The 25339-nt window shown below is 39.3% G+C and overlaps 1 protein-coding gene across 32 annotated transcripts in view; it reads right to left on the bottom strand.

Annotated features, from left to right (window-relative positions):
- Positions 1–25339, bottom strand: part of NRXN1 (neurexin 1) — a 1247341-nt gene that overhangs the window by 675497 nt on the left and 546505 nt on the right. For all 32 annotated transcript variants that reach the window (XM_075127156.1, XM_075127160.1, XM_075127172.1 and 29 more), the window contains one exon: positions 11472–11855. In XM_075127156.1, coding sequence (XP_074983257.1) covers positions 11472–11855 — 384 coding nt within the window. The remainder of the gene's footprint in view (positions 1–11471; positions 11856–25339) is intronic.

Below are 25339 nucleotides of genomic sequence, written 5' to 3'. Positions count from 1 at the left end.
AATATGATAGTAGTGCTTTGGGATCTATTTCTAGCTCTGCCACTGGCCTGCAGGTGACCTGGGGCAAGTCACTTCACTTCTCTGTGCTTCCATTTCTCCACCTGTAAAATGCAACTAATGACCTCTTCTGTAAAATGCTTTGAGATCTACTGAAGAACAAGTGCTGTATCAGAGCTAGCTGTTATTTATCCAAGAGAAGAGAGTCTGTGGTAAGAGGCACTGTTAACAAGAAATATTTTTCTAAGGTGGTAACATGAACAGCACTACAGTACCCGCTGCCTCAGTCATCACAGAAATAGATTCTTCTCCAGATTCCTGAATAAGAGAGCTGCAGGGAAGAGGGTCTCTTTTAAATTTGGTGGTAGATCCAGGAGTATCTATATCATTCCCACCCACCCACCCCTTCTCACATCTTCAGGCAGTATTAGCAAAGAGGTACCAGAAGAGAAAATTAATTTGTGCTTCTTGATTCTTCTTCACTGCCCATCAGGGCCATGATTTCTGGTGATTCTATGGTGTCTACAGAATTGTTAATAATCCTGATGAAGTTAGGGTGAATAATGTTTCAGAGTCCGATTCAAGGTTATTGTACAGTAAAAGATTCGCTGATGATAATGTCTTTACTGTTACTGACAGGTTTCAGAGGAACAGCCGTGTTAGTCTGTATTCGCAAAAAGAAAAGGAGTACTTGTGGCACCTTAGTTTTTGTAATTTAGTAATTTTGTAATTTAGTTTAGTAATTGGTTAGTCTCTAAGGTGCCACAAGTACTCCTTTTCTTTTTACTGTTACTATTGATAGTTTGCACAATGGATAGATGGAACCCAGCAGCATAAAATGAAATTTACAGGCATTTTGTTTTGTAGGACGTTGCAAAATGTAAAAATATTCTTTTGGAAATTAACACTCAGAGATTTTCTGACTCCCATGGTATAACAGGTGGAAACTGGTCCTGTTTTTCTTCCTATTAGTAATATTAGGGAAACTAAAGTATTATGGGAAGCAGTCATGGGAAGAATGGTGAACCCTAAAGATTATTCTTTGGCAGAAACTGAAAGCTTATTAATCTCAAACTCTTTTATTGCTATTTTTGAGAAACTGAGCCCTTATCATCACATTTTTCCACACACAGTAAATGGTCTTGTAATCTCTGAGTCTGGGGGGGGGGGGGGGGGGCAAAGTTGACCTCTTTGCCAGTGTTCTGTTTATCTCAAAGAGTGGCAGCTTGCAGGTTGTGGCAGCTTGTGGGATGGCTTAAGCCCAAAGGGCCACAAATGATTGCTATCAAGCAGATAAAAATCTCAGACTTTTGATAACACGCATCTTACTAGCCACAGTGGGGTCTGAATCTTGCTGAGCAGGGTCTGAAATTTCTTTCTCCCGCATTCCTGGGTGTGGTGCCAGCCTCAGTGGAGCAGGTTGATTTTTTCCTCTACTCCCATCTCCTTTTTTTCAGGCTCCTGGTGGATCTTGGAGTGTTCTGCCCCTAGTACTAACTCCCTCTGCCCTGACTGGCTAGTAAACTACAGCTGAGTTGTGAATGGTCTTTGCATCACTACAGGGAGTTCTGTTTTCTCTCATCCTAGGATGGCACCTTTCTTCTGCATCCTTGCTGTCATGCCTTCCTGCCCAATCATATTCTTATGTTAGAATAAGTTTATGCAGGATATTCTGGAAAGCTTTCGTCAATCTTTTTTGAGGTTAGGAAAGCATTTTTCTCCATAATGTAAGAATGGCTCATGGAGCACGAGATTTTGCACTCTCTCTCTCTCTCTCTCTCTCTCTCTCTCTTTTTTTAATTTCCTCTCAGCAACCAGGAGATTCTGGTTTCCTTCCTTGCAACTTTTACAGACATCCACTATGGATTGTTGATTTAGCAAGATGATAGCCTGAATAAGTGGAGGAAGCTTGTGGCTGAGTGGTTATGCAGGGCTGGGTATGAGTCTCAAAGGACTACTATGGATTAAGGCTCTCATCATCTGTGCCCATAACCCTCACATGAGTACGGAGCTGCGTGCATAATGGTGACATAGATTGTTTTTTTTTCCTATTCAGTTGCTCCAAAGAGGTTCATTAGATTAAATGCTACTAGAGCAGAAGTTTAAGTTCAAAATGGCTGTGATAAAGGTTTAATAATATGGTACTTGTTAAGAGGAGGTACTGCCTCTAGTGCAGGGAATAACAGTTTTACTATAATTACAGTGCTGGAAGCACGACAGGGAAAGAGCCTTTATTAAACAATGCTGGAGGCCATTGATACTAGCTGGTTTTTCTTTTTCTATTTTATATTAGCATCAAATCCCAGGTACAGGGAAGAATTATCCAACAGAAGTGAGATGTTAATCCTTGCTTGCTAAAAACTGATGAAACGAAACATTTCTTGAATGAATTTATGAACTGATAACTTTGCTTAAAGACATATTTCCCTTCCATGCTCAGAAAATGTAAGTCTTATCTTTATATACATACCTGTTGAAATTCTCAGGGCCTGATTCTGTTTTTATTTGAAATAGTGTCATCTAGATTAACTTCAGTGAAGTCAATGGAGTTAAACAGATGTAAAACTGGTGTGAGAGGATAATCAGGCTGCTAATGTCGATGTAGGCTGGGATTTCCTAAATTGCCTAAGGGAAAAGAGATCCCAATTCCTAGGGTGACAGGTTTCAGAGGGGCAGCCGTGTTAGTCTGTATCAGCAAAAACAATGCGGAGTCCTTGGGGCACCGTAGAGACTAACAAATTTATTTGGGCATAAACTTTAGTGGGCTAGAACCCACTTCATCAGATGGGTTCTAGCCCACAAAAGCTTATGCCCAAATAAATGTTTTAGTCTCTACGGTGCCCTAAGGACTCCGCATTGTTTTTTTCCCATTCCTATGGACTTTCCTGTGAGTCTCCCCTTTGCCCCTTTTGAAAAACCCAGCCACATTTTTTGTTATTCTCTCATTTGTTTTTTTCCAGAAAGGAGATAAACTCTCAGGAGAACCCCTCAAAGGGCCAAAGGGTTGTTGTTATTCTTCCGTGTATACCTTGAGCAATTTGGACATAAGGTTCCAGACCAAAGGACTAGAATTAAGGACTAAAATTTACAATAAAAATGTTTTCCATTTTAAATTGAAGACTTAAATCTGTCAAGTGAACAGAAAATGAGCTCACATCTCTCTCTTCTCTTTTCTTCCCTTCCTGCCTTGTTCCTCTCAATGCATCTGCTTCCTCCTATTATTGAGGAATGCTTAGCCCTCCACTGCACAGTAAGTGACTTCTTACTTTCCTCTGAAACTATATGTACTACATTATTTACTCCACTATTTCCTACTCCCTCCCACCTATTCTCCATCCCCCCAATCATTCTCCATGCCACCTCCCTTTGACACAATAGTAGCCATTTCTTTTTTTTAAATTTTAGACTTGTATCACTAATGGGGAATTATTTATTTATTTATTACTTCTATTCTGATAACTAGAAGCTCCAGTCGCGGACCAGACCCCACTGTGCTAAGTGCTGTGCAAATAGAACAAAAAGATGGTCCCTGCCCCAAAGAGCTTACAGTTCTGGAATCAGCATTTAGTTATCATTATTCATGTCAGAAAGAAGCTACTGGCACTGTAGTGATGCTAAGTGAAAGGGAAGAAAGCAAGGGGAAGAAAGAAGAAAAAATGTAGGGTGCAGTGAGGGGTCTGAGGGGTCTGAGGAGGAATGGGACAAGAGCTTTAAAAATAAGTACAATATCAGAGAAAAAAGAAAATGAATTATCCAGTGTGAAGTGTGGGAGTTTTGGCTTGGCTTTCTCAGGGGCAATGAAGTTCAGGTGAAGAGGAGGTGAAGGATGTGGATAGGATGAGAAGTTTGACTGGAAATAAGATTGTGTTTTGAAGGCAGTAGCAGATCAGGACATTGGAATATGAAGACTGAGGTATAGGATACTAAAAAACAAAGGACCAGTTGTGGGCCAGTTTCAGTTATCCCATTCCTCACTTTGTAATTAGCTGTGATATGGTTCAGACTCAACAGCATTTTTAATTGTTTTAAACTCTTATATGGGGATTATGTTTTGTATTTCTGCCTATATCATGATACCCATGGCATGTAATAAAAGTTTAAATGATAGCCTATGAAAAATGTGGAGGAGATGAGTAAGGATATCTGAAAGGATTTCAAATACCTTTTTTGAGACACAGTTTAAAAGAATTTATATTCAATGAAACATTGAAGATGTTATCATGAAAAACCCAGTTTGTTTCATCAGGCTGCTTCAATTTTACTAACTAGTTCTGCTCCATAATTTATATATGGAAGGTGTAATAATGGCTTCCTCAGAAGTCACTTTACCATGGTCTTTCCAAGTGTCTCAGATGGGGTTTCACAGTGTGGAGGTGGAAGAAGTGTTTTCCAACACTGGCATTTTGAGGGAGAGATGATGCATCATCCCCCCTGCATCTTCTCTCCTGCAGCTGGGTGAATTTCTATATGAAACTTTTTCACACAAAAAATGCAGATTTGGGTAGTCCAAAACACTTTGTGAATTCGGTAAGAATTTAAGCAGGTTACATTTTGGTGACATTCCATGACCAGTGATAGTGCACTGGACTGGAACTCAGGGGACATGGTTTGTACTTAAATCAGAGAATTTACGTTTAAGTACGAAAGAACAGAATTTGTCCCTTAACAGTGCTCATTCCAGACGTGTAACTATTTAAGATCCTGATCATGGATAAACTATGAGTAGTTCCAATGACTTCAATGTGTGTTTGCAAATATTTTCATTATTTCATTTTTCTTTTTATACTTTTTAAAAATCCTTCCCAAAAATCTAAAACTTTGCATAACCGGATAAAATAGTTTCATGTTTTGCAATAAGAAGTGACTTAGTTAGATTTAAAAAATACTCCAGTCAACAGGAGACTTAGTGACATGACCCAATACATCAAAATGTAAAGGAAAGATCAGTGATGTTGGATGTTAACACCCTTCTCTTCAAAAAGCAGCTTGGATGAAATAAAGCAAAAAGTGACAGACTTGAGGGGTCTCTGGGTGTACTTTCTAATAATTCTCAATATATAAATAACTACTGGATAAAATATGGATGAAAACTGAAATTGATACACTACAGTTAGGATAAATGTTTAACATGGATATGGTTCCGCCACCTTCATTCATAACAAGTAGTACTTTACTCCAGTAGGATTGTTTGAGGGGGATGTCTTCACTACACAACAAGAGTAGAGTGGGAGAATCTAGCCCCACAGGATTTAGCAGGGTGCAAAGGATGAAATTGGTAGTAATTAAATAGGTAGGAGATGAGGTTATTATAACAATAGGAAACACATGACTTTTCATATAGTCCTGCATTTGTTAGGAGTTTTTCTATTTTATTAAAAAATATACAGAGACAATTCAAACAGAGGGAAAAATACATTCAAGTGTATTTCCCCTGTGGAAAGTTCATTTAATTTAACTGCTTGCAACTTTGCATGCCTGTCCTTTCTTAGATAAATTTGCTCTTATGCATTATTCCTTGTTGTCCAGCTAAAAAGTATGCACCTGTGAAAGGCTTTGCCAAGAGGCAGTTACATATTGTGATCCATGATGAAAATTAGAGATGAAGCCAAATTATATTGCTATGACATCTGTCCCTCCATCTGCTATAGTTTCCATAAACAACTAAACCAATCCATATATTATACTGATGTTTTTACTTTATGTATAACCAGGAATTTGTTACAGTGGGAAAATAAGCACATACAACCCAATTTCTGCACGTGCAAACAAAAAACTATTAACTTTAAATAGGCTGGAATGAGCATAAAATGGCTTTTGTGTCCTATGGCTTTTCCTTAGTTACTGATCTGATCAGATTACAGAATCATATATTCATAGAATCATAGAAATATGGGTCTGGAAGGAATCTTGTGAAGTCCAGCACCTGACACTGAGGCAGGACCAAGTATATCTAAACCATCCCAAATAGATGTTTGTCTAAGCTTTTCTTAACCTCCAATGACAGAGATTCCACAACCCCACTTGGAAACCTACTCAGTGCTTAACTATCCTTATAGTTAGAAAGTATTTCCTAATATCTGACCTATATACCTCTTGCTGCAGATTAAGTCGATTACTTCTTGTCCAATTTGTAGTGGACACAGAGAGCAATTGATCACAGTCCTCTTTGTAACAGCCATTAACATATTTGAAGACTTACCAGGGTATCCATCCACCTTCCTTTCTCAAGACTAAAAATTTTCCTTTTTTTAAATTTTACCTTTCCAAATAGGTCAGGGTTTTTGAAACCTTTTAATCATTTTTGTTGGTGCGAGTCCATAGGATAGCAATTTGTTCACATCTTTCCTAAAATATGGCACCCAGAACTGGACATAGTACTCCAGGCAAGGTCTAACCGGTGATGAGCAGAGCAGGACAATTACCTTCCGTGTCTTTCAAACAATATGCCTATTAATGCACCCCATAATGCTATTTGCCTCTTTCATGACTGCATTGTATTGTTGGCTCAAATTCAATTTGTGATCCACTTTAACTCACACATCCTTTTCTTCACTACTACCACCTAGCCAGTTATACATATTGTTTGTATTTGTGCATTTGATTTCTCCTTCTTAAGTGCAGTACTTGGAACTTGTTTTTATTGAATTTCATCTTGTTGATTTCAGACCAAGTCTCCAATTTGTCAAGGTCATTTTGAATTCTAATTGTATCCTCCAAAGTGCCTGCAACTCTTCCCTTCTTGGTGTCATCCACAAATTTTATAAGCATACTCTCCATCCCATTATCCAAGTCATGAATGAAAATATTGAATAGCACCAGACCCAGGACAGACCCCTGCAGGAGCCCAATAGATACATCCTCCCAATTTGACAGAAAGTCATTGATAATTACTCTCTGAGTACAATCTTTCAACCAGTTATGCACCCACTTTACAGTGATTTCATCTAGACCAAATTTCCCTACTTTGCTAATGAGAGTGTCATGTGGCACAGTATCAAAAGCCTTACGAAAAATTAAGTGATCACATCTACAGCTTTCCCCTATCCAATTAGCCACTAACCCTGTCAAAGAAGGAAATTATGTTGGTTTGGCATGATTTGTTTTTGACAAATCTATATTGGTTATTATTTATTACTTTTTTATTCTCTAAGTGCTTACAAACTGTTTAATAATTTGTTCCAGTATCTTTCCAGATATAGAAGTTAGCTGACTGGTCTATAATTTCCCAGGTCCTCTTTCCTTTTTTAAAGATCAGCACTCTGTTTGCCATTCTCCAGTCCTCTGGGACCTCACGTGTCCTCCATGAGGTCTCAAAGATAACTGTTAACAGTTCTGAGATTGCTTCAGCTAGTTCTTTAAGTACCCTAGGATAAATTTAATCAGGCCCTGCTGACCTGAATACATTTAATTTATCTGATGCCTGCTCTACATGTAAAACTTAGGGTGACCTAGCTACATCACTCAAGGCTGTGAAAAAATGTTATGCCCTGTGTGATGTAGTTAGGTCAATCTAATCTCCACTGTAGATGCAGCTAGGTCGATGGATAAATTCTTCCACCAACCAAGCTACTGTTTCAAGGGGGTGTATTTACTACAGTGATGGAAAATCCTTCTGTGGCTGTAGTAGGTCTATAGTATAGCACTACAGCACCATAGCAAAAGTGCTGCTGTAGTGGTTGTAGCATAGACCTACCATAAATATTAATTATGGGGGGAGGGATAGCTCAGTGGTTTGAGCATTGGCCTGCTAAACCCAGGGTTGTGAGTTCAATCCTTGAGGGGGCCATTTGGGATCTGGGGCAAAAATTGGGGATTGGTCCTGCTTTGAGCAGGGGGTTGGACTAGATGACCTCCTGAGGTCCCTTCCAACCCCAGTATTCTGTGAATTTATAATATTTTTGTATTGTACAGTATTGGTACATATAATAAGGATAAATGATTTCTTTGATTATTAAGGCAAAAAAAGCTTCATGGAACATAAATGTTAGTGTCATCAAATGTAAATATATGCCATGTTTGCTGTAGATATCCTAATCTCCTAACTCAGCTCAGAGCTCAGTTGTTTAACCTCAAATATTTCATTCTAACATGGTTTCCCACTTTATAAGGCTCTATTGTTTGTTCTTATTTTACTTCAATTACTTACGAAAATTATAATTGTGTTATTTATATCACTAAATACAATAGTGTATCAGTTATTGCACTCGGGTAGTAGTTATAACAACTTGTGTGGTAAAATGCCAACACACTGCTTTCAGAATCCCAAAAGCTGTAATCATATTAATGCATGACCATTCGGGATACAAATATTACTGGAAGGAGAACTGCTTTCAGTGCAGTTTCCTCTGGATAGGGAAACCCAAGGGCAGGAAATGATCCTGCACTGACTGCACAAAGATTTCTGCTGGACAAGAGCCAGATATGATTGTGGGGAAGCTAGTAAGAATACCATCTTACCATCACTCCCAGTAGGTGAAGTTATGTGTGCTAGGAAATTAAGTCCTGAATTGGACAATAGTTGAAAATATACTAGGCGGAAAAATAACTGGAGATGAAAAGGATTCTGTGCGAGTTCTTGTGACCTGTTAAATATATTCATGACAAATCCCTATGATGAAGTTTGCTATTAAATTCTCATTTATAGATTTGCATATGTTTGTTGTCCCTGTCTCTAATGACTGAAATATGTAAATATTTCCTAGCTCTTCTTGATGTGGAAAGATATAAGTGCTATTTTTACTTCTGCCATATGTAATAGCAGAATTTTGCCACAGGGTGGTAGACCATGCATATTTAACTGAAGGTTTTTGTAATTCATCTGACAGTTTGGTTATGCCCTCTGCCAACTTCACTCCACGAGTAATAGAACAATCTGGCGACATCAAAATAACTGGCCTCTAGCCAAAGGGGCTTGCATTTTTAAAAGTCTGGGACCTACTTGTAAATGCCAATAACCTGACTTCATTTACCACAAAAGTGATGGGATTTCCTCAAGATTATATCTAGACTTTTTTAAAAACCATTCATCAGTTTTACTTTTAAACAGTAAAATCTTTAGGTGACCACTTTACCTAGCAAAATGAATTAAACTATACAGAAAAAAACTTTAGCTGCCAGTCAATAAGCTTGAAGATTAGGTTTTGGCTGGAAGTGAAGACTCTATTATGTGTCAATTGTAATATAAGATTTCACAAAATAAGAGTTCTGGCATTTAACATTTCTTGTTCAAACTGGAATAAAAATACTAAATAAGATTTTTGTTCTGGTAAACTGTTAGATCCCCACTTATCCTTACAAATAAGGATGTCAAATTTCATTTCTCTCTTTTCTTGAAATATATTAATAAAAGGCCTGGGTCTGTTCTTGTATTGTAATAAAATCACAGAAGAGAGAGTATTTGAATATAAAAGTAAAGATTTCTTATAAAAAGAGAAACAGAAAAGGAGATTTAATATTCGATTACTAAAATACAAATACTGTAACTGACAATTGTAACAAATCATGGTTAATGTACTGCAGTTAAGATTTATGCAACCTGTGTGCAAAACACTGAAAGTGTCTTTACAGATTCTGTTTGGTGTCAATTTAAAAATAAAAGCTCTATCTGTTTGATACAAAATATTAAAATGAGCTACTCAATGTTCCTTTTCTATTATAAAACTGTGTATTGCACACAGAAAAAATTGCCATTTAGTATAAGTAGTACATACGTGACAACACAATAGCATGAAATTCTTCTCAGTGTTATTATTGCAATATGCTACTTTTAAATATCACTGAAATGCCACTATGTTTGCAGATTATTAAAGTGTTAATTAAACTAATTAAAATAAAATAGAAATGATAACAGAAATAATTTATACTTGTAAGACCCAAATTTGTTTTCCTCCCCAATTTTTTTAAATTAACTTGCATAGCTACTATCTGATTTTACACTCATCTTCACAGCTAAAGGTTTTATTCATTAATTTTAAATATAAATTATTTTACTACTTTTGATGAACAGTAATTTTATTCCCCTATGAACTAGAAATTTTTTTAAGCTGCAAAGATTGAATCTAGATTCCAGGGGCCTGATTTTTTCTCACTTACACTGAAGATGTGAAATCCTGGAATCACTGAAGTCAGTGGAAGTTTTGCCAAGGACTTGAATGAGGCTGGAATTCACTCATGGAATTCAAGAATGTACAGTAGATAGTGGGGTATACCAGTGTACATGTGTGGAGAATCTGACCTCATTTCAGAGTCAGACTGTTGTGAATTCAGGTTTCATAGAGTCACATTTCAGTAAATTAGTAACAAGAGAAAGTACTGTCTCATGTTGTCACAAAGCTCTTCACAGCCCAGCTTGTAAAATGACAAAAGGGGGGATTTTCAAAGTCACAAATAGCAGATAGGCACCTGACTCTTACTCATCATCAGTGGGAGTTAGGCACTGTCATAACTATAAAGGAAAGGGTAAACCCCTTTAAAATCCCTCCTGGCCAGAGGAAAAATCCTCTCACCTGTAAAGGATTAAGAAGCTAAAGGTAACCTTGCTGGCACCTAACCAAAATGACTAATGAGGAGACAAGATACTTTCAAAAGCTGGGAGGAGAGAGAAAAACAAAGGGTCTGTGTCTGTCTGTATGATGCTTTTGCCGGAGACAGAACAGGAATGGAGTCTTAGAACTTAGTAAGTAATCTAGCTAGGTATGTGTTAGATTATGATTTCTTTAAATGGCTGAGAAAATAGCTGTGCTGAATAGAATGAATATTCCTGTCTGTGTGTTTGTTTTTTTTTGGTAACTTAAGGTTTTGCCTAGAGGGATTCTCTATGTTTTAAATCTAATTACTCTGTAAGGTATTCACCTGATTATTCATCCTGATTTTACAGAGGTGATTCTTTTTTTTTTTACTTCTATTAAAAGTCTTCTTGTAAGGAAACTGAATGCTTTTTCATTGTTCTAAGATCCAAGGGTTTGGGTCTGTGGTCACTTATGCAAATTGGTGAGGATTTTTACCAAACCTTCTCCAGGAAGTGGGCTGCAAGGGGTGGGAGGATTTTGGGGGGAAAGATGTGTCCAAACTCGGTTTTTTCAGGAACCCAGATAAAGTTTGGTGTTGGCAGTGGAAATCCAAGGGCAAAGGGTAAAATAATTTGTACCTTGGGGAAGTTTTAACCTAAGCTGGTAAAAGTAAGCTTAGGAGGTTTTCATGCAGATCCCCACATCTGTACCCTAGAGTTCAGAGTGGGGAAGGAACCTTGACAGGCACCTACCTGCCATTTGTGCCTTTGAAAATCTCCCCCAAACTCTTTCATATGGCCACATGGCCACTTGATTCAATTTAGTTTTCTGTCAATATAAAACCAGTGGGAAGAAGAGGAACAGACAATGAGGGTTATTTTTTAAAACAGTTAATGTAGTACTTGCCATTTTTAATCATTGTTAATTTCTACATTGTAGAGTCATGCACAATCTTTTGAAACCTACCTCTCTCACATGATCTGCCAAGGTAGCCTGTACCAGAACAATCACAGATATATCTATTCCACCCATCCCTGCACACACCATTGTTTTTACAGGGGTTGCTCAGGCATGGTTTTGCAGTTTCTCTTGAGCATGAGGGCTTCACTCCAGCAGTGCTTTGAATTTCAGCCATTTGTCGAATATCCTTGCTTTGGCCATCAATAAACAAGTCTCTGATGCAGCCAACGTATCCATAATTGAGAAGTGCTGTCCACACCTCTGTTGGAAAGACCAGCCCTGCTTTATTTTCTGGCAAGCCCCCAAGATACAAGTCATCATCTAGGTCTAGGATTTCGCTTTCTCCTGGTGCAGTGTAAGGTGTACGTAATGTGTTCACAGAAATGGTACCTGATAAGAAACAACAAAATGCAAGATTTTTAACATATTAAAGTGAATTCTGACAGCACTTCTTTATTCCCCGAGTCCCAAAATGCAGTATTTTCTTATTGCCAAATATCTCATACATGAAAGACCTAGATGAATGTTGTATTTACACATTTTAAAATAATAAAATGAAACATTATTTTGTGTTAAAATATCCCTTAAACACTGTCAAGAAATATGTGGTGTACAAACATTTCCACAAAGTACTGCATAAACTTAAATGTTTGAAAACCAAAATCCACATAAGGGATTTCAGGTAGATAAAATGTATTATTCGGTGCAAAAAAGTCAAATGTATTTCAGGGTGATCTTCAGAAACACCCTGTTGGTAGAACAGCAACTCTCTGCACTGCCCTCTAAATGGCTCAAGATCCCATTCTAGGGATTCTGCCTCTGAGGATTCTGATCGGTTTCAGTGGGCTTTGGATCAGACCCTTTATCTGGGAGGGGAGGGGAAGTACTCTCATCAGCTGCCAGGCAGCCAATCATTAAAAAGATAGTGATGTACACCCAGAGGAAAAAAAATCAATGCCTCTGACATTTCCATCTAAATGTGTGCTTGTTACAGAGAGGAGAGAGAGGGAAGCACAAGAGAAATCATGAAATCAGAAATATTTATTTATTTTTGCTTTCAGTTAAAAAACAAAAACGAGCCTGAAATTTTTATGCAAGAAGCCTCAAAAAAGCCCCAGTGTTGCCCAAAATGTTGGCTAGGATGATCAATTGTCAAGATCCTCTACTCTATAAATAATTGTAAAGACCGAGGACTCCAACTGAAAGAATTGAACATACAGAACCGTAGCACATGTGTGTTAATCAGATTCAGTCCAACTGTTGCAGTAAGATTATTACAAACAAAATCTGCGTGTGGATTTTAATATGATTCTGTCTTCACAATCAAGCAGAAGGTGAAATCACAATCCCCTGTAAATCACTGTATTAAAGTGAAGTACTGAGGTTGAGGGAACTGGGCTTATTTAGTCTGATGAAGAGAAGAGTGAGGGGGGATTTGATAGCAGCCTTCAATTACCTGAAGGCGGGTTCCAAAGAGGATGGAGCTCAGCTGTTCTCAGTGGTGGCAGATGACAGAACAAGAAGCAATGGTCTCAAGTCGCAGTGGGGGAGGTCTAGGTTGGATATTAGGAAACACTGTTTCACTAGGAGGGCAGTGAAGCCCTGGAATGGGTTACCTAGGGAGGTGGTGGAATCTCCATCCCTAGAGATTTTTAAGGCCCAGCTTGACAAAGCCCTGGCTGGGGTGAATTAGTTGGTGTTGGTCCTGCTTTGAGCAGGGGGTTGGACTAGATGACTTCCTGAGGTCTCTTTGAACCCTAATCTTTTATGATTCTATGATTCTACGAGCCACATTATACTATATATGTTACAGCAGTGTGTGTTTTATGTTTTACCCTCAGCCATGTGTTTGAAACAGTACTATGGAAAGCAGGATAGCCCAGGATCATGTTCCTCTTTAGATACAGATGCATGTGAAACACCATTCCTATTATCACTATGCAGCACAGAATCTGGAACACCTCAAGGATTATTATTGAGAATTGACTACTATGGAATGTCATTTGGAAAGGATATTTCCAAGATCTTGCATGCACCTATATCAAAATATGACTATAAACTGAAAGCAAAAGTGAGTCAGACAGAGATATTTGAAACAAACATTTTATTATATGAATGTTAAATTAAAATAAAATAAAATACTATATAGTAGAATTTAGGCGTCAAAAGAACAAACTAACTTTTTTTCTTTGTTTGGAATCCCCTGGCCTCTGTTACGCAGGAGGTCAGACTACATGATCACTTTGGTCTCTTCTGGTCACTAACTCTATGAAAAACAACTGTTCTGGAAAGGCCACAATTTGGCATGGTCAAATACATTGCTTTCTGGGCCCCCAGAATTGTATTTATGATGGGGGTATTTTGTACTCCGATGATACAGAGTTCCAGGGGACTCATAGAATTAAAAAATGTAATGGGCAAATCTCAATTGCTCAGAATAAGCATTCAAAATTTTAGACATTTATTCAAATCATTTTGCGCTGGAAATGTCCGAAGATAAAGCTCCCTTGTGAGATTTCTAGTACTTCTCATTTTAAGCTGAGTTTGGTATAATTCAAAACCAGCCTCTCTACTTTTAACGGTAACCAAAAAGGATGAGGGGACAAAAAGGCTTGTGCCTTTTTTGCATCTTTATAATTGTGTATAAAAATGCTTGAAAATTTTGCTTGTCTTAAATGTTTATCCCACACTTCCTTTTGCAATATCAGGAATACTTTTCTTCTGTGTTTTGCTTGAGGTCTATTTGGAGAATTAGAAAATTGGAATGGGAGGTTCCTAAATCCCTAACTGAAGGAGGTCGGTATGTTGAATTTTTAACTAGGAGACCCTTTCTTCCACCAAAAATCCCTCAATTTTCAATCATGAGAACCTAAAGTTATTTTACTAAATCTATATTTAAGCACCCCTATCACAAGTCTTATTTCTGAGGTTCTGAGCATCCACCGTTCCCATTAAATCAAACCTCGGAAAGTCAGCACCTCTGAATATCAGGCTACCTGTTAAGGAACTAACTTTAGTGTGAAAATTTTTGCGGAAGTTTTTAGTAATCAGTTGTGTCAACCAACACACACCTGTTACCTAATTTGATACATATTAATGTAGATATGATAGTTACTGCATTATGAATAATATCCACTAAATATTAAAAGATAAAGGTTTGGTTACGGGTTGCAGAGCTTTTCTCCTTTAGGTCACTAGCTTGAATTAGACCCAGATCATTAGTGAATAAAAGCTTTCTAATGACATTTCAGTAGCCTAATATACATAAAATGAATTGGTGGTTTTACACCAGTTCCAAGTAACAAAAGCAACCAGTATAACTGGCACATTTTTAAGCATCCTTAGCAGAGAGGCCTGGGATTAATTGGACATGGAAAATGAACTATACCTCTTCACCCTTAGGGACTTGACCTTAGTCAAGGTTCAAGAAAACTGGTTGCACAACTTAGTGGAACCTTTCACTGCTCCTTCCCATGTTGTACCAGATCTGTTCAGTCTCTAGACCAGTTATTTGGCATCACCAACGTTATTTCACTGGCACTGTGGGAGCCTCAGGCACTGGTGCACCTCGGTTCCTCATATTCTCTGCCTATGGCACATAATAGTCTAGTCTCCTGTGGGATGTAATACTTTGGTCTAATTTTGTTGCTGGCTTTAGCATATGAATGCTGGCATACTATGAGTTTGACTTCTGTATTTGGGGGGCCAAAGGGTGGGAAGGGGATGAGGCTCCACAGGGGATCCAGATGCGGCGGGGGGGAGTGTCTTAGCAGGGCAGTCCTCTGGATGCAGTGAGTGAGGCTTGGTGGGGTACAGATTCAGGTGTGGGGGGCTTGGTGGGGTTCAGTAGCAGGGTCTTGGTGTGTGGGGGTCTCTGGATGCAGGGGGTGAGGCTCAGCAGGGTGGGGATTCAGGCGTGTGGCACTTAGGAGGGAGGTCTGTATACACTAGGGTTGGGCAGATGGGGGTGCAGCTCCCCATACAGTGACCTCTCCCCCTTGCAGCTGAGGAGTGATGGAGGCAGGAAGTGGAGCGTGTGTGTGTGTGTAGCTTCCTGGAGCCAGGTCTGACCCGACCCTGGTGGCTCCCTGCAGGGGAAGTCTGACAGTCCTTCTGCCACACCCCCACAGCCAGGACTAGCAGCTGAGCACTCACCTGGGTGGGGAAGCAGCTCAGCCACCTTGCTCTTATTGAAAATGGCCCCAAACTGGAGCTCTGCTGTGAAGGTCGCTGCTCTCCTGCACTCCGTTACACAGTCCACGTGGGGAAACTGACCAGCAGGCATGGAGTGCCTTGCATCACCGCTTGTACCCCCACGCAACATTCCTCTGTGTCCTCCAAGGGAACTGCGGGGGGGTGGTGAGCAGCAATGCCAGGCTCCGTGCCTGCCAGTCAGTTTCTCCATATAGGCAGTGCGGTGAGTTATCAGGATCTACTTTCCTGCCCTCCCCTTATGCAGACCATGTGGGGGGAACTGCCCAGAGCTTGTGGCGTCACCCCTGCCTCCAAGGGAAGAAAGCAGGACCAACTACCAGGGAGAAATCTGGGCACCCCCCCCCCCCACACACACATACATTGCTTCTGAATCTTATCCAGTTTGGGGGGGCAATTCCCCCCATGATCCTCTCAATCTCTGCCCATGGATGCTGGGTGGTTTTGGAGCCCTGTGATATATAGGAGGTCAGACTACATGACCTGCTGGTCCCTTCTGGCCTTAAACACTGTTACTCTATAAGCACTTACACTGCATGTTTATAACAGTTCAAATGATATTGTTATATTATACTGCAGATGCTCTTCCAAAAGTATATGTTTAATCAATGAGTGTTTAGTTATCTATATGATGACTCTAACAAAATTATTATAGGGATTTTATTTTCATACATTCCTTTTCTTATTTTTATTCTTTTTAAAATATATATTTTTGCATGCTGCATTATTTCTAGTACATATTAAATTTAAAAAAAATGTATTTATTCATGGGCTTTTCTGTGGAGCTCATCATTGTCTTTATTGCATACGTCACACACGTACTAACACTGTTGACAACTCTATCAATATTATCAGGAGTCTCCTGATTTTAAGCTACTCATGATGCCAGGAGAAATCTAGGGCTCTCTGGTTACTAAAAATGGCTAATGTCTGCCATGGGTCTCAATGTAAATAAAGACACAAGTTGCCCTCAAAAAGGATGGCCAATTCCTAGTCACCATATGTGATCCAGCTAAGAAACAAAGTAACCTGGGGAGTAAATCAATCAATAAGGCTGAGGGCAGAATGATGCCAGATGAAGCAATGAGTGACAAGCACTCTTGTTTCAGTAAATAGGGTTGAACATGACAGAACCTCTTGTAGAAGAATGCAATGGGTCACCAATAAAACCTGATGACTGCGGACTACAAAATGAGATATTCTGAAGCAATAAAAGTTTGCTCTCTAATGGCAAAAACTATTGCTTTGGAGCTATATAAAGAATTCGCCTGGATAGGAGTTCTCTGGGGCACCTGGCATTGGTCACTGTTGGAAGACAAGATACTGAGCTAGATGAATCTTTGGTCTGACCCATGGCCGTTCTTATGATACCTTGACAGACAGATGGACTGATTTTTTCCTCAAAACTAAGGACACTGTACAAGATATAGATTATCAGTGGAAGCTCTCTGAGATCTTATGGAAATTATAACATTCAATGACCCTAAAAAGGAAGCACAAATCCATCATGGGAGAAACAGTTATCTATGTGATCTTGGGTTTACTCCATTTTTATACCATGCCTTATACCTCTCCTTATTTTGCAGAGCTTGAGAGAGGAGTTCTTCATCTACATTGCCAATATATTGCAGCATATTTGAATTATTTCGACCCAGAGATGTAGGTAGATGCTTATACCAGAATGGCAGAAGAAAAACTGTTTTAGTGGTGTCATTAAAAAAAAGGAAAGAGTAACAAGCTTCCTGTATACAGTACTATAAAATCCCTCCTAACCAGAGGCAAAAAATCCTTTTACCTGTAAAGGGTTAAGAAGCTCAGGTAACCTGGCTGGCATCTGACCAAAAGGACCAATAAGGGGACAAGGTACTTTCAAATCGGGGGGAGGGGGGAGAAGAGGTTTTGGTCTGTCTGTTCTGTGTGCTTGCTGGACACAGATCAAGGAAGCAAGCAGTCCAACTCTATTAGAATTAGTAAGTACTAGCAAGGGAATGCATTAGCTTATTTTTGTTTTGGCTTGTGATTTTTTCTGTGCTGAGGGGAAGGTGTATTCCTGGTTTTCTTTTAGTAACTTTAAAGTTTGGCCCAGAGGGAAATCCTCTGTATTTTTTAATCTGATTGCCCTGTAAGATTATCTTCCTTTCTAATTTTACAGAGGTGCTTCTTTTACATTTTTTCTTTATAATAAAGTTCTGTTTCTTTTAGAATCTGATTGTTTTTTTTAATAGTGTCCTAACCCCCCCCCAAGTTTGGTCTGTGCAGATCTTGTTAATTCTCAAGTCTCCCCAGCAAAGGGGGTGTGGGGGCTTGGGGGGATATTAAGGGGGAGTAGGATCTCCAAGTGGTCCTTTCCCTGAGTTTGTCTAAAACACTTGGTGGTGGCAGCGTTACCTAATCCAAGGTACAAGGGAGAATTTGTGCCTTTGGGAGTTTTTAACCTAAGCTGGTAGAAATAAGCTTGGGAGTTTTTCATGTGGGTCCCCATGTCTATACCCTAGAGTTCAGAGTGGGGTGGTAACCCTAACAAGTGGGAAGGTGGAAGGGAAGTCTTAGAGGAAAAATATTTGCAGGGCTGAGAAATTTCAGCATTAGATTGTAAGGTGTCTGGGGCAGGTAACATCTTTTTATTCTGCTTTTGTACAGTGCCTAGTACAATGAGCTCTGGGTCCATGAGCAGGGCACCTCGCTGCTACAGTGATATAAAATAAATAAATATTAATACAGCTAATGATGAGACAGTGAGCACCCCAAGGGAAAAGGTGGCTTCTTTCACAGACTGCTTGATCACCTGGTAAGTAGAAAAGATTCTCCATGTCTCCCTGAGGCAAGGAAAACCAAGGGGGAAAACTGCTTAAAATTTTTTTTATTGACTTTTGGGTCATGAGAGAGGAAAGGGAAGACCTAGTTAAGGACTGCACTAGGTGAGCTTCTGGGATAGATCTGACTCAGAGCACTGATCCTTGATCAATGATATTTAACTTCAGAATCTAAATAAAGAAGTATTTCTTTTCCCCAATATCACCTGGAAGCAAGTCCATCCTTTAGGCTCTTGCTATGACCTTTTGGATCTCTAACAATGGGACACCCAGTCAGGCACTGTATGTATTATCTGAGGGCAGAATTTTTTATTTTTTTTTTTACTACTTTATGGATACACAATCACATGTACAGTACCAACCTGGAACACTACTTGAATGAATGGAAGACTAATTAGGATTGTTTATCTTTGGAGCACCAGGTCAATCCAACACTTCAAATAAGTAATTTCAAATACTTATTTAATCAGGAATAAGTGTTATGATTCATGAATGGTCTATTATATTATACATATTTTTATATATAAGCACCAAACAACAGGGCTTGCAATGGCTATTTAGAAAGTGCTGCTTGCAGTGAAAGACTGATTACAGTAAACCTCTAATTATATGCTTTGGTGAGATCCTTCTGCGTGCTCTCTCTTTCTCACTCACACACACATATGATAATTTCTTGTGCTTAAACCAGACTCTTACTTTAATTCAAAATCTCAGTGACTTTTTAGCCCTTAAATGCCAGCTTACCCATGCATAACTGCTGATACAATCTGTTTTGCAGTGCTGTACACCATTGAAGGCTGACAAGAATGATACATTCTCTATCTGATTTTAATGTGTAATGATGATTTCTAAAGGATGGCAGTTTGTTAGAAAAATGCTTGTGAGGTTATCCTTGAGTATGCCAAACAGCTTAACAAAATTTAAACAATATTCAGGCCTCACAAATCAGTTATTAACCTAGCCCTAATGTGTCACAAAAACCACTGTGGGCGCAGCTGTTTCATGGTATGTTCCTACTTCTTTTACTGCAAAGTTGGCAGTATTGTAACAGCTGAACAGCCAAACATTTCCCATAGGTATCTGTTAATGAGCCTCTTCAATCATATTCATTATCTCAGCAATTTAGGTTTTATAAGTCTGTTTACAATAAACTAAGACATCCACCCACAGACATATTTCTAAACCTTGTCTCATCAATTGTGATCAGTAAAATACTGAGATTGTAACTGCAGCTGGTGCAGCTTCCTTGATCTCTATACTTACCTTACGTGGTCTATTAAGTTACTATGTGAAACCCTCATAGTTGTTTATTGGCAGATGGTGAAAATCTAAGGAAAGACTAGGCTTTTCTGGCTGTATCATATTGTCCTCTTAGTGTGCTAGAGTGAATATTATCTGATAGTCTGGTAACAGCTGTGCCAAACAAGGCTAGCTAGATGACAGAAAGGGGATAGTTGTTGACGCTGCAGCTGAGAGTGGCTGTTTCCTGTGGCTGAGAATCAGGAAGAGAGCAAAGACCAGAAAATAAATCAAAGCACTTGCTGATTCTGCTAATATTGAAGTCAAGGAAATTAGACACAGCTTTCTATTATCAGTGGGCACCACTCTGCTTTCGATTTGAAAGCCAGAGAAATGTAGGAATAAAAGGTTGTAAAATATGAAACGTTATTTAACAGCAAATATGGTACTTGAGCTACTTATTCATGAAGATGGAGCACAAATTTAAAAGATGCCATGTTAGCAGTGATCGGCTCAGATAAGTAGCTAATAAGTTGGAGATCTCAAAAGATCATTCTCTCAGGAGATTTCCAGTATTCCTGGTTTGGGCTGGAATAGCATTATTGCAGAAGATTCTGCCATGCTTTCTCACACTGAGTGTTTAATAGTGAGGAGTTGGGTAAGACAGCACCAAACACAAGTAGGAGTAGCAGAATCTAGCTCAGAATATTCATTTCCAGTGAGAAGAAAAAGAGGAACATACAATTTATTTTTCATGTTAATCAAAAGTTTTTTTTCTGATGCAAATTCTGTGGTCCTTATTCAGCCATTATTCAGGCAATACTCCCATTAGATTAGATGACAGCATTGCCAATGCAGAAATGGAGTAAGAATTTCAGTATTTTTCCCACTGTAAACATTAACCAAACTTATTCAAATCACAATAAACATTTGTGTTGGGTTCAGGTTTTAGATGAAAGTTCAGTATAGTATTAATTTTTAGGGTGGATAAAAATCAATGATTTTTTTTTAAATCAGATTTTTTTTTATTTAAGCTGGATTTTTTTGATAAAATGCTTTTTGAGGAAAAAACCTATCTAAAGATACTTTTAATTAAGATACATTATAGCTCAAAGATACCTCATCATGGAATAGGGATTATAAATTCTAATTCTATAGTATGAGACAATATATTTATGTAATGTTTAAGAAAAGTTTTGTAAATGAGTTCCAATACTTCATGGATTAGGGACCCAACCTTATGAGGTTCCACGGGCTTCTGTACAGAATATTTAGGTTAATCTTTCTATCTATCTGTCCAATGTTACTCAGTGCTCAGCCTAAAACAGTGGTTCTCAAACTAGGGCCGCCGCTTGTTCAGGGAAAGCCCCTTGCGGACTGGGCTGGTTTGTTTACCTGCCATGTCCACAGGTTCAGCTGATCGCAGCTCCCACTGGCCGTGGTTCCCTGCTCCAGGCCAATGGGAGCTGCAGGAAGGGAGGCCAGCACATCCTTCAGCCCACACCGCTTCCCGCAGGCCCCATTGGCCTGGAGCAGTGAACCACAGCCAGTGGAAGCCTCAATCGGCCGAACCTGCAGATGCGACAGGTAAACAAACGGGCCCTGATCGCCAGGGGCTTTCCCTGAACAAGCGGCGGCCCTAGTTTGAGAACCACTGGTCTAAAAGATACCATCAGATATGCTTAGTTTTGCAGTTCTCAAACTGTGGATTTGTGTCTCCAGAGATAACATGCTTGTTAACAGCAAAACTGTTTAAAATAAATAAATAATATAGAGAGGTGAGAAATAACAGACCTCAACCCTATTGTCCCTCTGCAAATTTGTGTATACAGAGTCATCCCTTATCTCTCTCTAAAAAGTGCAAAGTTTCAAAAAGTTCAATGAATAGAAGATTGTTGGGGGTGAAATAGATCTGGACAAGGAGAAGAAGTCTGGAGATAAATGTGAGAAGGGAGGGACAGGCAGTAGAAACAAATGTGAAACTATTTGAGTAGCATATTCCAGAAGTCTTGAGGTCTTTCTGAGTGTCGCCTTCATTGATTTGAGATCTACATACCATTCTCTCACTAGAAGGGAAAACTTACAATGGCAGCAGGTCATAAAAGAGACCCAGTTTGCGAATATTTTAATTAAGTTCCTCTACCTTTGGGTAAGACAGGAATGTGTGCAAAATGCACCAGTGCAACAAAGAAATGCAAGGCCTGGTCGCTTGAACAAAACAACATCATGAGAAGTGTTCCTTCTCAGGAGGAAGCTGCATTGAAGATGATGAAAGGAACATGTCTGAACATGCAGGATCATCAGGTTGGTAAACTTTTTTATTTCATACTTCTTTCTTAAGGGCTACCTGTCTTTCTTCTGGACTATTCTTGAATTTCTCATGTTTGAGCAAAAAATATAGTTGTTACTCTATGTTACTATCATTTTAGATGCAGTTGTGATAAAAAATAAATAGCTGAAATAGGCAGATCTTCTTTTTACAATTTCACCTTTAAAGTAGTACTGAGTGTCAGTGAATGCAATGTTTCAGAGTAACAGCCGTGTTAGTCTGTATTCGCAAAAAGAAAAGGAGTACTTGTGGCACCTTAGAGACTAACCAATTTATTTGAGCATGAGCTTTCGTGAGCTACAGCTCACTTCATCGGATGCATACCGTGGAAACTGCAGCAGACTTTATATATACACAGAGAATATGAAACAATACCTCCTCCCACCCCACTGTCCTGCTGGTAATAGCTTATCTAAAGTGATCATCAGGTGGGCCATTTCCAGCACAAATCCAGGTTTTCTCACCCTCCACCCCCCCCCCCCACAAATTCACTCTCCTGCTGGTGCTAGCCCATCCAAAGTGACAACTCTTTACATAATCAAGTCGGGCTATTTCCTGCACAAATCCAGGTTTTCTCACATCCCCCCCACCCCCATACACACACAAACTCACTCTCCTGCTGGTAATAGCTCATCCAAACTGACCACTTTCCAAGTTTAAATCCAAGTTAAACCAGAACATCTGGGGGGGGGGGGAGGTAGGAAAAAACAAGAGGAAACAGGCTACCTTGCATAATGACTTAGCCACTCCCAGTCTCTATTTAAGCCTAAATTAATAGTATCCAATTTGCAAATGAATTCCAATTCAGCAGTTTCTCGCTGGACTCTGGATTTGAAGTTTTTTTGTTTTAAGATAGCGACCTTCATGTCTGTGATTGTGTGACCAGAGAGATTGAAGCGTTCTCCGACTGGTTTATGAATGTTATAATTCTTGACATCTGATTTGTGTCCATTTATTCTTTTACGTAGAGACTGTCCAGTTTGACCAATGTACATGGCAGAGGGGCATTGCTGGCACATGATGGCATGTATCACATTGGTGGATGTGCAGGTGAACGAACCTCTGATAGTGTGGCTGATGTTATTAGGCCCTGTGATGGTGTCCCCTGAATAGATATGTGGGCACAGTTGGCAACGGGCTTTGTTGCAAGGATAAGTTCCTGGGTTAGTGGTTCTGTTGTGTGGTATGTGGTTGTTGGTGAGTATTTGCTTCAGGTTGCGGGGCTGTCTGTAGGCAAGGACTGGCCTGTCTCCCAAGACTTGTGAGAGTGTTGGGTCATCCTTTAGGATAGGTTGTAGATCCTTAATAATGCATTGGAGGGGTTTTAGTTGGGGGCTGAAAGTGACCGCTAGTGGCGTTCTGTTATTTTCTTTGTTAGGCCTGTCCTGTAGTAGGTAACTTCTGGGAACTCTTCTGGCTCTATCAATCTGTTTCTTTACTTCTGCAGGTGGGTATTGTAGTTGTAAGAAAGCTTGGAGAGTGAATTTGTGTGGGGGGGTGGAGGGTGAGAAAACCTGGATTTGTGCTGGAAATGGCCCACCTGATGATCACTTTAGATAAGCTATTACCAGCAGGACAGTGGGGTGGGAGGAGGTATTGTTTCATATTCTCTGTGTATATATAAAGTCTGCTGCAGTTTCCACGGTATGCATCCGATGAAGTGAGCTGTAGCTCACGAAAGCTCATGCTCAAATAAATTGGTTAGTCTCTAAGGTGCCACAAGTGAATGCAATGAGTAATACTAAATGAGCAGTATGGTAATAATAATTAAATAACTGCATTGACTTATTTTGTTTAGGAGAATCCATCCTCAACATACAAGATTCTGAAGACTATCCACCTTCAAGATCACCATCATTTTCTATAGTTTCAGAGTTATCTGCCAATGATAGTGTTTCAGTCACATCATGTATGTCACTTAGCTACAGTATATCACCTGTAGTAAAAAGAAAAAAAAAATCTCCATCATCCAGAAACAAACATAGATAAGTTTGTGATAAGAACCAGCAGATTACAAAAAGAGGTAATTGATGAGAAAATTGCCCAGTTTATTTAGGCAACAATCTCTCCTTTCCATATAATTGAGAACCCACACTTCATTAACATGGTTCAGTCATTAAGACCAGGATACAGTCCACCCAACAGAGCAGATGTTGCAGGCAAATTGCTGGATAAAGTGTATGAAAGAGAAATCGAGCAGTGTGCAAAAGGTCTAGAGGATAAAATTGTTAACCTGTGTCTTGACGGGTGGCGCAATGTCCACAATGATCCTGTTGTATGACAACAGAATAAGGGAATGTCTTCCTTACAGAAACAATTGATACGTCAGCAAATGCACACACAGCAGAATAATTACAAGAAGTAGCAGTAAAAGCTATAACAAACTGTGGAAAAAAAATCAAATGTCTAGTATGCAGCTTGTTCACAGACAATGCTGCAAATGTATCCAAGATGGGAAGAAATTATTTAGAAGAGAGTGCCAAGCTAATAACATGGTTGCAGTGCTCATTTGATGCACCTCCTAGCCAAAGACTTCAGTGTTCCAGAAATAAAGGCTAATGTTGTTGAAATTACAAAATCCTTCCGTAAAACCACTTAGCAGCAGCTGCTCTGAAAAAGGTGGGAGGAACCAAGCTAACTCTCCCCCAAGACGTGTGATGGAACTCAGTAGTGGACTGTTTTGAGCACTATATCAAGAACTGGCCTAATCACCATGAGAGTTTGTGAACAAAATCATGAAAAAATGGATGGCACTGTCACAGCCAAAGTTCTCAACATTGGACTTAAGAGAAATGTTGAACACATGCCGAGTACCCTGAAGCCTATTTCTGTAGCCTTGAACAAAATGCAGGGAAATAGCTATTTTATTCCTGACACTGTTGAAATTTGGAAGGAACTGAGTGAGATCTTAAAAAGAGAACTATGCAATGACAGAGTTAAATTACAAGCATTAAAAAAACAAATGGGACAAGCTCTATCTCCAGCTCATTTTCTTGGAAATATTCTCAATACTCGGTACCAGGGTCAAACCTTAACTGCTGAAGAAGAGGAGTTGGTTCTGACATGGACATCCAGCAATCATCCCTCCATAATGCCAACTATAATAAACTTCAGAGCTAAGGGTGAACCATTCAAGAAATATGTGTTTGCTGATGATGTTTCAAAGAAAGTTACACCAGTGAACCAGTGAAAGTCACTTAAGCACTTGGATTCAGAGACTGTTGAAGTGATAATCTCACTTTTAACAACAGTAGCTTCTTCTGCAGCTGTAGGAAGACTAT

This window comes from Caretta caretta, chromosome 3, assembly GCF_965140235.1.
Source record: "Caretta caretta isolate rCarCar2 chromosome 3, rCarCar1.hap1, whole genome shotgun sequence".
NCBI lineage: Eukaryota > Metazoa > Chordata > Testudines > Cheloniidae > Caretta > Caretta caretta.
The sequence above is the reverse complement of the archived record's forward strand: the minus strand, read 5'-3'. Positions and strand labels throughout refer to the sequence as shown.